The 17,222-nt window shown below is 38.1% G+C and overlaps 1 protein-coding gene across 7 annotated transcripts in view; it reads right to left on the minus strand.

Annotated features, from left to right (window-relative positions):
* The window catches only part of afdna (afadin, adherens junction formation factor a), a 168,933-nt gene that overhangs the window by 60,112 nt on the left and 91,599 nt on the right, over positions 1–17,222 (minus strand). For all 7 annotated transcript variants that reach the window (XR_013817697.1, XM_079832080.1, XM_079832081.1 and 4 more), the window contains exons 7-14: positions 14,920–15,013; positions 13,682–13,816; positions 10,330–10,424; positions 9,956–10,209; positions 4,580–4,649; positions 4,384–4,490; positions 1,628–1,683; positions 499–704 (exon numbers count right to left, since the gene is read on the minus strand). Coding sequence is in view for 6 of the 7 variants with exons in the window: in XM_079832080.1 (XP_079688206.1) it covers positions 499–704; positions 1,628–1,683; positions 4,384–4,490; positions 4,580–4,649; positions 9,956–10,209; positions 10,330–10,424; positions 13,682–13,816; positions 14,920–15,013 (1,017 nt within the window). In the remaining variant the exon portion in view is untranslated. The remainder of the gene's footprint in view (positions 1–498; positions 705–1,627; positions 1,684–4,383; positions 4,491–4,579; positions 4,650–9,955; positions 10,210–10,329; positions 10,425–13,681; positions 13,817–14,919; positions 15,014–17,222) is intronic.

The following is a 17,222-nucleotide window of genomic DNA, read 5'->3' on the forward strand; positions in this document are numbered from 1 at the left end:
GTGAGGATATGAGAATTTTTTTTTTTAAACGGTAGTGTATACAAACGCTTTCCCCTGTAGAACCAGCAAGAAAATTTTGAACAATTTAGTTTTTTCCTGGCGATATATCTCGGTTTGGCGACTGTCGGAAGCCGTTGAACCAAGCGCTGGGAAAATATGGCGCATGAATCGGGTAAAACAAGGCACAGAGATACAAACACACACGCACAGACATTTCACATACAAACACAGGGGAAACACTGAGTGCAGTAGTTTAAGCACTGTTTGCTGAGGCAATGACCTGAATCGATGAAAGCAGAGTGAAACAAGCTTTAACGCTACAACTACAAAAGCATGTTTAATGTAACTCCACAGACAAATCTCTACATCAGAGCTACAGTGACGTCAAATTATAAACAATACAGTTATAATATAATACATTTACACACTTGTAAAAAAAAAAAAAAAAAAAAAAAAAGGTCTCAGAAGATAATTCTAGTAAAAATTGCAGACACCCACCTGGATAACTCCTTCCATCATGCTCACCATCTTGTTGACAATGGCGATGACCTTGTGTGTGCGCTCGGAGGGGCTAATGTCGGGCCGGTATTGGCTGGACATGACATAACGGCAGGTCATGTACAGCACGTAAGTGGGAGACAGCTTAAAGTGCACCGTTGAGCTGTTGGTGTAGTTAATGATGGCGGACAAGAAGGCATCTTCGGCTATGTAATCACGGGGTAAAGGAAACAAAAAGAGTATTAATTGGGATAGACCAAGAAGCTCTAACTCTAACCTGGAGAGAGCTAGATTTCAGCATGCCCATTCATTTTAATGGCAGTTGCATGGTGCATTTTGTTTGTTGAGCCAGTCACCTGAGCCGTAAATGCCATGTTACTGATCACTCTATATTATAACTTGCAGTTGAACGCATGTGGAAACATCAACTGTAATATAATATTTTAGAATATATTTCATTTTTTAAAGTATGTTATGTGGATCTTGCTTTTATTTGCCCTCCTGAATCTAACAAAACACATTGCCCATAACATAACTTAAAATAACGCAACACATACCAAAACATTCGATAGCATGCTTTCAACTAAATAAATATGTAAATTTGGAATGTATAAATGCAAGCAAAACATATAGTTGGTGATTATTCACTCCGGGTTGTGATGTGCCAACATATACCCTGGTTTTTTTTGCACATAGAAGAACATCTTTATCTCCTGGAATAAGACTCACTGCCACCTAGTGGCACCTAGTTATAAATTATTATTTTTTTATGGACAGAATAATTTTTCCACAACAAAAAATGTATACATAAAAATATATATTATCTTGAACTGACTGAACACTGATAGAACAGATTTTCTAGCAGTCAATACTTTCCATCCATTGATCTATGATGCAGCTGACCATTAGTGATTTGCTTTGTAATCAGCACAGCCAATGAAAGCACAGCTATATTGTGTCTGCAACACCCGGGAAAAGCTAATGGCAAAACATGGACAGGAACAAAAAGCCGGACAAACACCAGACAAAACACATGATCCATGACCCAGTTAAGGTCAGAAGGCACAAACAGAAAGGAAAACAGCCAAAAATCAATCGGTTTTGCTTTGTCAATAGATGTGGTACTCACAGTTTTCCCTGAACTCAATGCTGGCCGGCAGAGTGAGCTCCGGGCCGTCCTGGGACCTGCAGGGAAAGAACTGTTGTTCGATGAACCAGTTAAGATAGGACAGATTGACCCCACTGTCTACAGACGCCCACCGCTCCAGAGACCCCGCTCCTGCCCTGTACAACATCCTGTCACAGATGTCAAACTGTGCTGTGCGTGTGTGAATGCGTGTTCTCATCGCCACTGGATTATTAATGACGAGACTGAAGCCAGGTGAGCGGCGGGCTCGGGTGTCTCAGGTTCAGACAGAGGAACACGGTTAGGTTACATATAGAGCCCTGTACCCGGCACGACTCCATAGAGACCCTCACTGACTGATAGCTGACGTGCACAAAACCTGCTGTTACTGAACGGAGAATGCAACACACATGGCACTGTTTTCTGTGTCATATACTAAATCTGATTTGATCACATTTCTGCAGAGGAAATTGCACCGAATTCTGAATGTATTTAAAGTCAACAACACATCAACCAAATAAATGGTAATGGCCTTATTTTGCATAATTCACCATTAGAATAATAATTATGAATTAGGCAAAGAAGTCTAGTGACATTTATTAAAGTCATTATAATAGCAAAATAATGTGTATAAATAAATTAATTTAATTAATGTTATTATTATTATTATTATTACTTTCTGAATAAATGTCCCTGGCCTTATTTTGCATAATGTATAGTTATTTGCAAAATTATTGGAATTATTTCCTCTCTCTTTTGAAACATTATGGACTTCCACATCAAGATGCTATTTTTTCATCTAAATATTCTCAGAAAAAAATTCTTAATAAACATATTGCTAATGCCCAACTCTTTGTTAATCTGACAGCACTATTCTTATTTGTAACTAAAATCAGTCCCCACCAGGATTTCGCAAAAAAAAAAATGTGTGTGTGATCAAAAGGTTGAGGTGGTAATTTCTAGAAATGTACGAAAAATTTGCAATGTTTTTTTTTTTTTATAATTAGTATACCAGATTTGCCATATACATGACACAAAGGACAAAAAAAAAAGCATAAATCTTGTTTATTTTTGTCTACCAAATTCTGATATATTTTAACTTTTAAAACAACCTAGATATATATATTTTTTTTCAGCCTTATGTGGCGTTCACACCGGACGCGATTCGCGCGAATAATTCGCGCTAATCGCGCGAAGGTGGACGCGTGTACATTTTGAGTTTACTCGCGCGAATCGCGCGTGAAATTCGCGCGAATCGCGTGTGACATTCACTGCACAACAGATGCGAATTCGCGTCATGGGCGGGGCTTCCGCCAGCAGCTCGTCTCGTTGAGAAATGGCTGACATGGGCTGTGTTTACATGTCTTTTTTTTTGTTCATATCTACTGTTAATGTGTGACAAAACGTAGTTTTAAGACTTTTTCAGTCGATAATGTAGTTGTTTAAAGCTCAAATCTGTGGTTTATTTACATAAACAGTGCCTATTTGAACATTTTATCTGCCGTTGTCGGAGCTGTGAGCTCCAGTGGACAGCGCGCTCAGCGCACGTGAAAGCCGGCGAGGGCAACCTTTCCTCGGCCAGTCCTTCTGCCGTCTCCCGCTGGCTCTGATGTCTCTGTGGTGTGTCTCGAGCTATAATTCGTCTTGTAACGGCCGATCTTTGGTCTCATGGATCTATAATTTGTTCCCTGGCAAATCGTTTAGGCTGAGGGCAAAGATAAGTTTCATTACTTTATATTTTTAGGCTATAACTGTACGTTGCAGTTGTAACGTTAGCCTACTAGCACTGACTTTGAATGTTTGACTGCATTGTTGCTTTGTTTCATGTATAGCTTGTTATACATTACTGATACTTTTGTATTATTGATCATACATAAACTTGCATTTAACAAAAAGAGACTGGGTTGTGTTTCATGTAATTTAATGTTATCACAGTGATAATCATATTGTCTGAACCAGATATCAATATACAGATTTTCTCTTCATTGTTGTCACTACTAGAGCAAGCTCCTGATTGGTTAACGCGGCGCGAAATATCCGCCAAAGTTCAGATTTTTCAACTTGAGCGTTTCGCGCGATTCACGCGATTCGCGCGAATCGCGCGTTCAAAACGCTCAAGTCGCGTCCTTCTCGCCGCCTCAATCGCGCGAATCTCGCCGCCTCATTCGCGCGAATCGCGCCGCAGAATGCCATTTCGCGTCTCTGCATTGACTTAACATGTAAATCACTCGCGCGAATCGCGCGAATCGCGTCCGGTGTGAACGCACCATTAGAAAGGGGGATATTGAGTGTGGTGCACAGCCTTGCCCAGTCTTCACAAATCTGAAATAATAATAATTATAATATAATATTTTTCAAAATTAGATAACCAGCTAAGCTAGGCTAGGGGTGTACTATCTAGCTTTAATAACATGATCACTTAGGGAGGGCAATAGGACCAAAACCCACAACAAAACAAATACCCTTTTTAGTACTATCAAGCACTTATTACTTTTTCACTACTTTTTATTTGGTGATTCATCCATGTTTCTTAATCGCTTCACCCTAACACTCCACTATTTTTGAAAATAGGCTCATTTTGCAACTGCCCTAGAGTTAGACAGTTGAGCTTTACCGTTTCCGAATCCATTCAGCCGATCTTCAGTTCTGGCGGTAGCACTTTTAGCATAGCTTAGCATAGATCATTGAATCCAATTAGACCGTTAGCATCTCGCTCAAAAACTCGACTGGGCTTGACTATGAGTGGGCCAAGTTCTTACCTTCCGTCAAGTTTGTTAAAGTCCTGCTGTTCTCCTCTGATCATGGGCTTGACCAGGCCTCTTTCACTGTTGCTTCCCGAGCGTTCCATCTCCAGCTTCCCTGAGCTCTGAAACCACCAAACATCCCATAAGAGATACATCACACCACACACAAATACATGCCTAGAGATTCAAATGAAGCAGGCAGATGTGACACCTTGCTTGTAGGGAGAGCAGAGCCACTGTGAATGTCCCCGTGAAGGTCAAAGGTCGTCTCTGGGACACTTCTGGGACAGAGAGAGAGACACAAAAAGGGGGAGATGAGTTAAAAGGAAAAAGCAATCATTTCAGCAGATGTCATGAAAGTAAACACTGTCCGTGGCCAACCAAACAGACCAGCACACGCTCTAAAACACACAATTACATTAAACCTGAGCTGAATGGAAAGTCAAACAACAGCAGCGGCCCACAGCCTCACGAACAAACGGATACATGAGAGTGTGTGTGTGTGTGTGAGTGTGTGTGTGTGAGAGAGAGAAAGATAGAGCTCTAAAGACAATGAATAACATGGCGACATTTTTACCAGGCTAAATGAATGAGCAGGAATCCCACAGACTAACGATACACCCACACAGCGTTTGAACGAAATTATACAAACGAAAAGTACCGTAAATGACAAGATTACAAGGCAGCAAACTGCTACCGTGTTCAACAGCTGTCAAACAGCTGTATCCTGCTCTCTGCTTTCAGATAGAGACATAGTATATCCAGGTATCATCTATACTGCAGCTTGGGTGTGGGCAGCGTTCAAAAAGATGCTTTACATATTAAATAACCATGTGGCGATGTCTGTTTTTGATAATCCAAAGAATTCATTACATTACGAATTAAAGTTACAGTACTTTTTTTTGGGACTTTGATGGATGCAAACCAAAAGATACGATTATGCTGATAAAATATTAAGCCATTGCAAAACAGCTTTACATTATATAACTCCAAAAAGTACCAGTAATATTTTAAAATGGATAGCTCATAGATCTCATAGATAGATCATGCAGATCTCTGATAGTTGAGAGCTTTTGTACAATAGTGTATTTAGAACATTTCTTTGCATTAACCTGCAGTATGAGTACAGTTTTGTACATATATGTACAACACAAAATCATTAAAATCCGATATTACAAGGACTGAGCCCTTGTCTGACCCTTCCCATCAGCAAGCTTCCCTGTCCTGGAATGAGCACTGCTGTAATCCAGCGGAACATCAGGACATCAGATTAGAGATTTCTGCTGACCGTCACAAACACGTCCGCTAAGAGACAACATGTTTTCACATCAAATTAACGTAGGAAATGAACCTAATTGAACCTAGACGTTGCGAATCAATGGCCTGAAATGAACACAGATTTAATTACAGCGCGTTCGCATGCTTGCATGCCAACAGGATCTGCATGGAATACATGCTCACACCAACAGCTCAAAACAAAACATTACTTTGTAGAAGTGCAGAAAAAAACCTCAGAAAGTCAACATAAGAAACAGGAATTACAACTCAGCAGCTACACGGGGGACGGGGCATAGCTCACATGTTCGAACAGACAGTCACAATCTAAGAATAAACTATTACTAATTAGGTGGGGTGGGAAAATGTGTGTTTTAAGCAATTAATGTATCATCCTTTTCCCCGTTTCTTGAGGCTACATTTGAATTCACAAGTAATTTATGGTAATAAATGTATTATATAAATAAATAATGTATTTATAAAATGAAATTGATACAACATTGCAACATATTTATATACATGTTATTGCTGTGAAATCGATTAATCGCATCTAACATAAAAAACTGTGTGTATATATATATATATATATATACACACACACACACACACACACACACACACACACACACACACACACACACACACACACACACACACACACACACACACACACACACACACACACACACACACACACACACACACACACACACACACACACACACACACACACACACACACAAATATACATATATACAATACACATATATTATTTAAACAAATATTTTTATGCAATTAATCAATTTGACAGTAGTTTTTCTATGCATTTTTTCATATAGCGAATCTTTAGATACAAGTCCGCAAAAAAATCAACTAACCACTAAAAATGACCTATAAATACAGAGAGTTTCAAAATAAACTTTTGAATTTAAGAGTTAAAAGAACCCTAAAATTTAAACAAGCATTTATTATTAGATAAATACCAAAACTGTTTAAAAAATATTACAAAAAAAATTATAATAATAATAATCAAAACAAAGCATGCTTAGAATTAAATGAAAGTTTGTGGGTAATAAACAATACAACAAATCTTCATGGTCTCCTGATCAGTACAACTCATGTAAAACGTGGATGTACTCACCAGGACAACTCTCCACTCCGCTCTTCCCTGTCTGATATGTTTTACAGTGAAGAACAGTGAAGTGTGTTTGTGTGTGTGAGCGTCACTACTCTCCGCCCTGTCTCAAACACACTCCGCAAGCGTTTCTCTCTGAAATGACACTGGGACACACCCCTCTCAAACCCACGCTGATCAGATTATAGAGTCTCTCTCCGCCTGTGGCCGACATAACCTTCCGCTCACCCTCTCCCTGTCACTCCTCCAACCTCTTTTCCAACATTTCTCACAGTAAAGGCTGCATTTAAGACTAGAAATCCCAGAGGACAGTCACTGCAGAGGACACCCATGTGAAAAACCCGTAAAACTCCTGTTGGCATGGCAGCAGAGCATCCCATAACACAACGTGCACTGGTCGTTCAGAGTGACGGCAGAGTCACAGATATAAACGTCATAAACAGAGAACAAACAAAACGAGAATGTGCATGTAAGACACTTAGCTAAATACCGCCATCTAATGGCTCCACAAGTGCAAACCTTCTCACGAAGAACAGTAAAATGCTATAGAAGTCTACTAGTATGTCAAAGTCAACTTTGAAATGTTGATCAACCTTTCTAGCACATTATATTAAGAAAAAAAAACAGTTTTTCCTGACTGCACTCTCATTTTGTGGCTCGTTTGGCCACTTTTGCAAACAAGTAGGATGTAAAATGGAACAGATAAATACAAATTTTAGATGTTTTCCAAAAGCCAGCTGACCCAATAAACGGGCTCTCATAAACTGTAGTCATATGTAGAATAGAGAAGTCGGATTCATTTAGGTGAATCGATTAGGGCTGCACGATTATGGCACAAAATCATAATCATGATTATTTTGGTCAATATTGAAATCCCGATTATTGGTGGGTGATATGATAAAATTTCACAATTATCGAAACTTCACCAAAAAGTAATACTAGGTTAACTAACGTAGCTAAGTAAAATAACAAAGTTATCGTCCGTTTCGTCCTCGAAATAACAGAAGGCACGTAAACGGTCAGCAATACAAAAACCAACAAATAAATACAGAACAAAAATACAAATTAAACAAACAGTGCTTTGGTTTTTCAGTAAGATTTACTAACAGTGGTATTCAGATACGCAACACCCAACAACAGAAATTGAATAAAGTAGTCAAATGTAAAATAACTGCAGTGTTCTTCACTGTGTACATTAAATATAGACAAATCCTTATTAAAACGACAGTGAGTGCTTTTATCTTCTATTGTTTGATTGACATTAATGACAGCTGCAGCAGGTTTGTTAGGTTGCTGTCACTTTAAGAGCTGCACAGATCCAATATAATGTCACACACACACACGCTTTCTTTCTCAAGGGTTTACATTTCAATTAAGACATAACTGACTGTAGCCGCGTTTCCATTACCCTTCAAATTGCGCAAATTGAAAATACGTCCAATGGAAACGCGTCAATTTCACAAAAACTCACACATAATCGAAAAAAAGCTTTTACGCTCGCATGAGGTGGTTTTTCAGGCCATTCGAAAAAGGGCATTTTCGCAAAACTGCAATAGAAACAGTTTTTTCACATTTACAGGTCACCTGGCGTATGTAGAAGTACAGATGGTGCTGTGTGTTTGGACAGAAGACGAGACCGAGTTCTTTATTAAACTCATAAAAGACAAAAGAATTACAGGAATACTGGATTCTAAACAACAAAGAAATGCCACAAATGATCATGAAGATCTTATAAGCAGATATAAGGGAGAAACACCCAGAAACACCTCATACCTCAAGTAGGCCTATAAGGGGCTTTCCTTGCCATTAATGCTCACACGCACGTCTCCTTCCGTTAAAAATAATGGCTAGTGCAGTGGATGGGATATACATAAACCTAACAACATACGTGGCATAACCTACCAACATTTTGCGAGAGGGAAAAAAAAAAAGTTTTAGTCGCATAACATCAGTTAATGGAAACGCTGTCATTTTGCAATAGTTTTTTATCGACATTTTAAAAAATTGCGCAAAAGTTTTGCGTTTTGCGTAAAAGTCAAAAGGGCAATTTTTGTGTGTAGGCTATTTGAGCGTTTATACACGCATCTAAAGCCCTCGGTATACTTTGCTTGAGCGCCGCCTGGGGAACATCATCTCTTTCACAGCTTAATTCGCTTTTAATAACACAGTTCGATATCTAGCACATACTACAGTTTAGCAACAGTAGATGGCATTTTACAACACTCACTTATTTGGCTGATTTGGATATTAAGTTTGGCTTAGGGAGGAACAAAAGCGCACTGCTGTGAAGGAAAGGATGGTGCGCTATAGGCGGAATGTGGCAGCGGCCCAATAAATTATAATCCTCTAGAATCGATCATACAAATGGTTCATGTGAATCGAGCAGTTCAACAGAATCAACTCATTTGATTCCCTCTGCAGAAGTCCAAGAGGTGTTTAACACCATTTTGTAGTTAAATGCTGCGGTTTGACATGTTTTTAGCTCAGATATACAAACTAAAGTGTTTTTCTTGTTTTATTAGTTGCATATTAGTATCAATTTATCTGTTAATTCTCATGCCATCCAAAATGAGATCCTACAAAAAAAATCTGACAGTTAAGACCTTAAGACATTATATTAATTAAATCTTGATTGTAGTTAGCTTCTCTTTTTTTTTAAGAGTAGCTTGTCTGTAGTTTAACTACTTTAAATAAGTAGTTTGGCAAGCTACAAAAGAAGCTTCCCCAGTGTTGTGTCTAAAGTTACACAGAACAACAGATGGTTCATTGTGCAACACTGCCACAGCTGGTCAATAAAAGATCCATAGTTGTCTACTGTCGTCTATTGTCAAAAAATGTAAAATATATTAACGCCTAGCAATATATTAAAAGGTGGGAAATATAGTACATACATACTGCATGCATACAGTATACTCATGTAAAGCTATATTATATATATATAATATATATATATATACAGTATATAATATGTATGCACGCACACACGCATGTCCTATATTACTATTAAATGAATATTATCTCCTATTAACACCCAGCTCTAATCTGCTAAATGCAACTATAAGTCATGAAGATATTAAGAAATAAACATCAAGTTTCAAAGCTGCTTTCTGAAAAACACTATATAAATAAATATGTAATAAGCTCTACGTGGTGCACTTAAAATGAAAATGGCCTCACCCTGATTTGTGTCTTCCCTTCATCATGGGCCCTGGGTCTCTCTTGGACATGCTGTGGTCGTAGCTGGGGTCTACAAATTTGAAGACGTGAGTGGCCCCGAACTGGACGGTCACGCCGCTGCGCAGAACTGTAGTGTCAGAGATTCGCTGTCCATCTACAAACGTCTCCGCGTCCAAACTGACTGGTGTCACGGTAACCAACCCGTCCGCATGCATCAGGTCACAGTGGTGAGGCAGAATCCCAGGCCCAGACAGCTGCGGTGTGGAAAAATCAGGGACGTTTTAGGTCTATGGATACGTCTTTAAACGTTTTACACCCCTTTTCATTGTACTACACTGCACCTCCAAAGTTGGAATTTAAGCGTTTTTCCTTACCTGGATGTTTCCCTCTTCACTCCGCTCAGATCCGACCTCAGTGAGGCTGTGCTGTAGTCGGTAGAGTTTGGGTTTATCCCTGGAGTCTGACCCATCTGCAGAGCAGCCACAGAGCAGTGAGACACCCACATTTGCATTTCTGCATTTTGCTCAACCGATTCAAAACACAAGCATGTGCACGCTGGCACAATCCATAGTGTCACTTCTATGCTTAAGGCCGTGTAATTAAAGATATGCAAAACTACATGTTTCCAAATTCGTCCAGTCAATGAGCTAACTAAACTACTGTATAATTAAGCTGTTTTCACCCCTGAATGTAAAGACGCAACTCCTCAGAGAGGGTGTTCCAGGGCTGTAAAGTATGCTAATAATAAAGCACTGCCTCTAAAAATACACTACTGCTCAAAAGTTTGAGGACACTAAGATTAAAATATATATACATTATACTTTTATTAAGCAAGAACACATTAAATGGGTAAAAAGTGCCTATAAATTATAAATGCATTTACCGTTACGAAAAAATCCCTAAAATAAATGTTCTTTTGAACTTTCTATTCATCAAAGAGCTGCAAATCAGCATATTAGAATGATTCTAATGGATCATTTGACACTGAAGACTGGAGTAATGATGCTGAAAATTCATAAGAGACTTCTAAAGACTAAACTTACCGACACAAAACATCTGAATTTTACTGTATATAAATGCTGACCTCACTAATCAACTAATAATTGTCAAGTACATTCCACCAATACCATGCAAAAACAATTACTTTAGTGCTGTCAAACTGATTATACATGCAATCTTTTCTTAAATATATACATGAATGAATGAGTGTGTATTTATATATACACATAATAATTATACACGGCACACACATTTATTATGTAAACACCAACCTTTGGATGCAATGAATCATGATTAATCGATTTGACGGCACTATTAAATTGGAACTTGATCACAATTTTTGGATTTTCGCTAAGAAACAATGTGCTTTTACAGGAAATCCAGTGTTATAAATGATGATGGGATGGTTAGGTTCATATTTTAAATCTGAGATGAGTGAGATGATTGGCATTTAGGAGCTATAAGCAAAATGCAAAGCACAAACAGTAAAAGAAGGAAATAAGATTTAAATACATCATGTGTTTTGTATGTTTTGGAATTTTTTAATAGCCCGACACAGGTGGCGTGTGAAAAGTCTTTAGAGTAATTTTAGAGAGATATTTTTGTTGGAAAATTTTAAAGAGTTTTTTTTTTATTTCTTCTTAATAATATGCACTGATCCATAGTTCACGCTTTGGCGTGATACTGGGTTGGATTTTGACACTTATAAAATAATCACAATAAAAAGGTAGTATTTATAAAAATAAAAATAAAACAGAAATATGCATTAAAAAAAGTAAACAGGGGCAATTTTAATGTCATGTTGACTTTTAAGTATGAGTAGCCTACATGGTAAATAATACCCTAAGATATTTAGCAATTACGTAAGTGTCAGAGTGAGCAATACTGGGAACTTTCTACTAATACAAGGAATAATGTGCTATAAAACTAAATGCTTTACCAGAAAATACCACATCCATCTTCTCTAGTGCCAACAATCAGACTACATAACTAGGGCTGTGCCGGTAAACGTTTTTTTCTGTGAATATTATGACACAAGTGAAGCACAAAGCTTTTTTTACAAAATAAATAATACGTTCGCAATTAAATGTTACATCACAGCCATGGAAACGAACGAGGTGAGCCAAATTTAAGCTTTGCCTGTGTTTTGCGATATGGTAACCCGATTTTAGCTCTGCTTTCTCTCGCAGCGCATAATCAAACAAAGCCTAACAATCTTGATCCTGCGGAAGATAAATTCGCTCTTCACACCTTTTACTACAAGTGTCAGTTTGGGAACATCAGGAGAAAACGGGAAGATATTAGAAAAGCGATGCTCTCTTTCCTGCTCGTGTCCCACATCCCTTTCAGCGCAAAAGCGGGAAATGACACCTCAGTGGGAAAATTTAAAACAAATTTTTTTTTTAAAACTAATATTTAACTTTCTTATATTATTTATATACCCATTATTTACTGATATTTATGTAAATGTTTAATAGGCTGTAATGTGTTGTTTCACTGACGGAAGTACTAAAATAAACACGCATGCTTAAATGGATGTTTGACCCTCGTTTATACTTTTTCCTTTTCAAAATGTAGGCTATTTAATTGAGGTATATCACAGCCCTATACATTACTACACACATTACTTTCAGGGAACAAAAAAAACCCCAACAAGCAGGTCAGTTTTCGTTTTGTGGAAGTGTTTGTAGTTCCCTTTCAGAGTGTGTGAGAAAGAGAGAGGTAGAGCTTGGGGAGGGGTGGAGGTGCAGGCAAGTTTGTGTTACCTTCATGATGGCGGTAGTAGTAGGCATAGTGACTCCCTCGCCCTAGGACGGGACGCATGCACAGGAGCCAGGAGCGACAGAACGGCGGGACACACACCAACAACACGCCAGAGAGAGAGAGAGAGAGAGCGAGAGAGAGAGAGAGAGAGAGAGAGAGAGAGACAGACAGAGGGAGGGAGGAGAAGCCAAGGAGTACCAAATGCAGCAAGAAAGAGAAAAAGCGCCATAAGCAAGTGGTCAGTCTGTCTGCTGGCACAAACTCAAGAGATGAGTAAATATGTCAATTGATTTCCAAGCCCCAAAATTTGTTTCCAGAACCCTCATGACCACTTCTACACCGTATCTACACCAGAATTTGGCCGATGAACGCCCAGCCATCTTTCACATCATTTTTATCTCAATGGATTTCTGTTTTAATGTTGTAATGCAGTCGCGATGCAAAGTCGGTCGCATCCAGTGTAGACACGGTGTCATTACACATCAGGAGAGTTTTTGCACAACTCTTTGCAGTTAAAAAGCATTGGTTATAAACTCGGTGAGTGGGTTAGTTGTGGGCCGCAGCAGGGGGAGGAACAGTATGCAAGCAGCAGTTAGACTGAGAGACAGCGTTAGTGAGGGTCGGATCTAGATGATGTGAATTTCCAACTCTTAAAAAACATCAACTCTACTGAAACTAAGGTGTATTTTAAGGGGTCTCACTAGCGGACTCTACAGCGGTCCAGAGACTGAACTCAACGGTTGGCCACAGCTTTACTCATGCGTGAATGTCAGTGGGCAATTGGTGGGCCACTCTTCATAGCTGTCACATCAGTGCAACTGAAACTCTAGCGCAGGCTTCGATCAGCATGACTGATCTACGAACAGCTCTGCTACCATTCAATGACACCTAAAAGCCTCTGTTTCTGCTCTAATTTTCCTCATAAGTGGATGTGATGTCATTGTGTATGCTTCTGTGTGTCACCTGGGCTCAGTTCAACCAGGTAGGGCAGTTTCTCAGGAGGAATGGATCCATGCTGCCCCATCCTGGCGTCAGGTTTACGTCCTTTCCTTGGCACGTGGTCTGGAGGACGCTTTTTCAGCTGGAATACTAAAGCCTCTGAAAAATACATTTTAATGTAATACCACATTAAAGTCTACAGGGGGTGGTATAAGCTGGTGTAAATTAGAGGTTTTTCATAACCAATTTTTTTGGCAATTTAAACATGTAAAAGCAAGAGTGCATAACTAACATAAAGTGCATCTACACTACCATTCCAAAATTTGGGGTCAATGAGATTTTTTCATCATTGATGACAATAATAATAATAAATGTTTCTTGAGCACCAAACCAGCATATTAGAATGATTTCTGAAGGATCATGTGACACTAAAGACTGGCTTAATTATGCTGAAAATTACATTTTAAAATATTATATTTTTTTTATGTTATAATACTCTTACACAATATTACTGTTTTTGCTGCATTTTTTATCAAATAAATGCAGCCTTGGTGAGCATTAAAGGGATAGTTCGCCTAAAAATGAAAATGTGATGTTTATCTGCTTACCCCCAGGGCATTCAAGATATAGGTGACTTTGTTTGTTCAGTAGAACACAAATTAAGATTTTTAACTCCAACCGTTGCAGTCTGTCAGTCGTATAATGCATGTGAATGGTAACAAAATTATTAGATTATTAAATTATTCTATTAGAGTAATCACTTCTGGTGCGTGAGGTCTGTGCACGATCTGGCCTAGTTTACGCAACATATCGTGTACAGACCTCATGCACCGGAAGTGATCCAGCGCTCAAGGCTGCTGGACATGGTGTATTAGAGGAAAAAATGATATAAATACTTTTCGGTTTCCAATCAGTTTTTTGTCTTAAGACATCAATGTGTCATCACGGGGCCGCAGGGTTTAATTTGGTTTTGTCTGTGCATGTTTTTTTTTACTATCATAGATTTTGTTACCATTCACATGCATTATACGACTGCAACGGTTGGAGTTACTGAACAAACAAAGTCACCTATATCTTGGATGCCCTGGAGGTAAGCAGATAAACATCACATTTTTCATTTTTGGGTGAACTATCCCTTTAAAACATTTTAAAATATCTTACCGACCCCAATCTTTTGAATGAGTGCAAGATCAAAAATGCTCCAAAATGTGTCATTTTGCAATTTACAGCAGAAAAAGAAATGGTGTGTGTATGTGTCTGACCTTTATCACTTGTCCAGTCTCTGAGGATCTGCAGAGGGCAATCTGTGTCATCTAGGATGGTCTCCTTCACTGGTTTATCATTTGCATGAAACACCTGCACAAAGTGAACATGCATACATTTTAAGTGCCAGATTTACTAAACAGGGCAAGTTAGCATGAGAGCGCAATCCCATAAATGCACAGATGGGAGTGGAAATTTCTGCACGTGATCTACTGACGAAACGCAAATTTAAGAACAATATGAAGAACGGATAATTTCCATAATGACCAACGCAATCTACCAAGAGCAGCAAAAATTAGCGTCTGGCGAGCACAAACCTTAGTAAATCACCTTGCGTGATTCATTTAAAAACTCTCCTCCCATAAATTGTGTCTGAAAGGGAAACTACTACAAATGCATATGTAAAAAAAAAAAAGAACCCTGTCCACACCTTTTCAGCGCTAATTTTTCACCGCGTGTCTTTAGTAAACAGTACCTATCAGTAGTTTTAAACGGCAAAAGAGGGTTTGCACTGGCTCAAGCTGTTATTAAATCTGGCCCTAAGAGTTGAAAAATACAATTTTGTTGCCCAGAGAACTAATAAAGTTTGACTTATTTGGCAAAGCACAGTAATATTTCACAGTTTGCACTCCAGGCAGGCAGTCAACACCTGTTTTAGTGACAGATACACACTCCCTGCCACGATTTAACAGCAGCTTTATGGACAAGCCGTGTATGTAATTAAAATTGGCCAGAGTGATGGGAGAAGATATTACGACAGCACACTTCTCAATGCGATTGGCTGAAAAGAGCTGGTGAGCAACAGCGCCGACAGCCCAAGGTTGATGCTTTTGTATCAGCGATGTTTGTCACGCGCTGACAGCAGAGATTAGACCGACACTTCAAGCCCTTCCTGCTCCCCTCCTCTACACTTCCTCCTCATCCCCACGTATATCTCCATCTCTCGCACCATACAACGCTAAACGTGTGCAGGCGGGGCATCTTAGAACTGCACAATTCAATTACTCTCAGCTGGAGAGTTGAAGCAGATGTCAGCTCCTGGCTTTAATCTGGAAGACAAATCATGCAGTGGCCTGATGAAATATGCTGGATTTGATCACTGGAAGAGAAGGGGTACATCAATAGAGCCGGACACAGAAGGGACGTTCAATCAGATTAATTAATAACTCTACAGCAGGCACACATGGTATGTGCAAACACAGAAGAAAGTTCCAAAGATTTTAGGTCCATCATTAATAAAATTCTACATATGCCTCACATATGAGGTTCATTAACTGCATATTTTTTTGGCTTAACTCTCAGCTATGTTTGACACATTTTATTAAGGACGCACTGATATTACAAATGTGGAAAATACTGAGTGTGAAATTAAACATATGTAATTTAAACTACACAAAATAATACATTATTAATAAGGAAAATTATCATCATTAATGCAAGGTATCCGCAATTTTTTAAATCAAATTAAAGACTAAGACCTGCACAGATAAAATAAATACCATATGTCCAGACAGAACAAACCCATACAGTCAAAATAAATCATGCATCTATGATTATTTTAGAAACATTCTTCATTTTTCTTAAATGAAGAATGCTTTTTATACACAATGTTTTACTTTTAATTTTAAACATATCCCAATGTTTATTCATTCTAAACATATTTTTACTTTGAAATATGCAGCGCTCACATTTATTTAATTGACTGATAGCCTTTTGAAGTTTAATAATCACATTAGGCCATATTGTGATTTTTGTTTTCTCATCAAGTTTAAGCTCTCTTATAACGATAATTAAGACTTTTGTTGTATCATTTAAGATATTTAAGACCCATAACCTTAAATTTGATACAACTAAAACCATATAAACAAATAAATGCATAAATACAAGCAAATTTACGCATCACATTATAATAGTGCAGTATGAAAAATGGATATACATTTTGAGATTTGTTAAAGATTACATTTAGCAGTGTTATTAACATTTACATGCAATGCATACATTTAACAGATACTTTTATCCAAATTGATTTATAAAAGAACAAAAAAAATCAACAATATTGTTTCATATACAAAGCAGAGTTTTTTAGTTATTATTATTAGTGGGTTTTTTTTTTTTTTATTATGTTTTTAAAGATGAACCAAGTTAGCACTTGATGATAACAAAGGTAATCTAAATTTACAAATAGGGAAAAAATGAGCACGCACAATTTAATATCCAACCTAAACGATGATGATTAAAACATTACATTTCTAATATCAGCAGAATAGCAACAAAATACCAACATAATACCAACATACCTCGA

This window comes from Gobio gobio, assembly GCF_949357685.1.
Source record: "Gobio gobio genome assembly, chromosome: 12".
NCBI classification, from domain to species: domain Eukaryota; kingdom Metazoa; phylum Chordata; class Actinopteri; order Cypriniformes; family Gobionidae; genus Gobio; species Gobio gobio.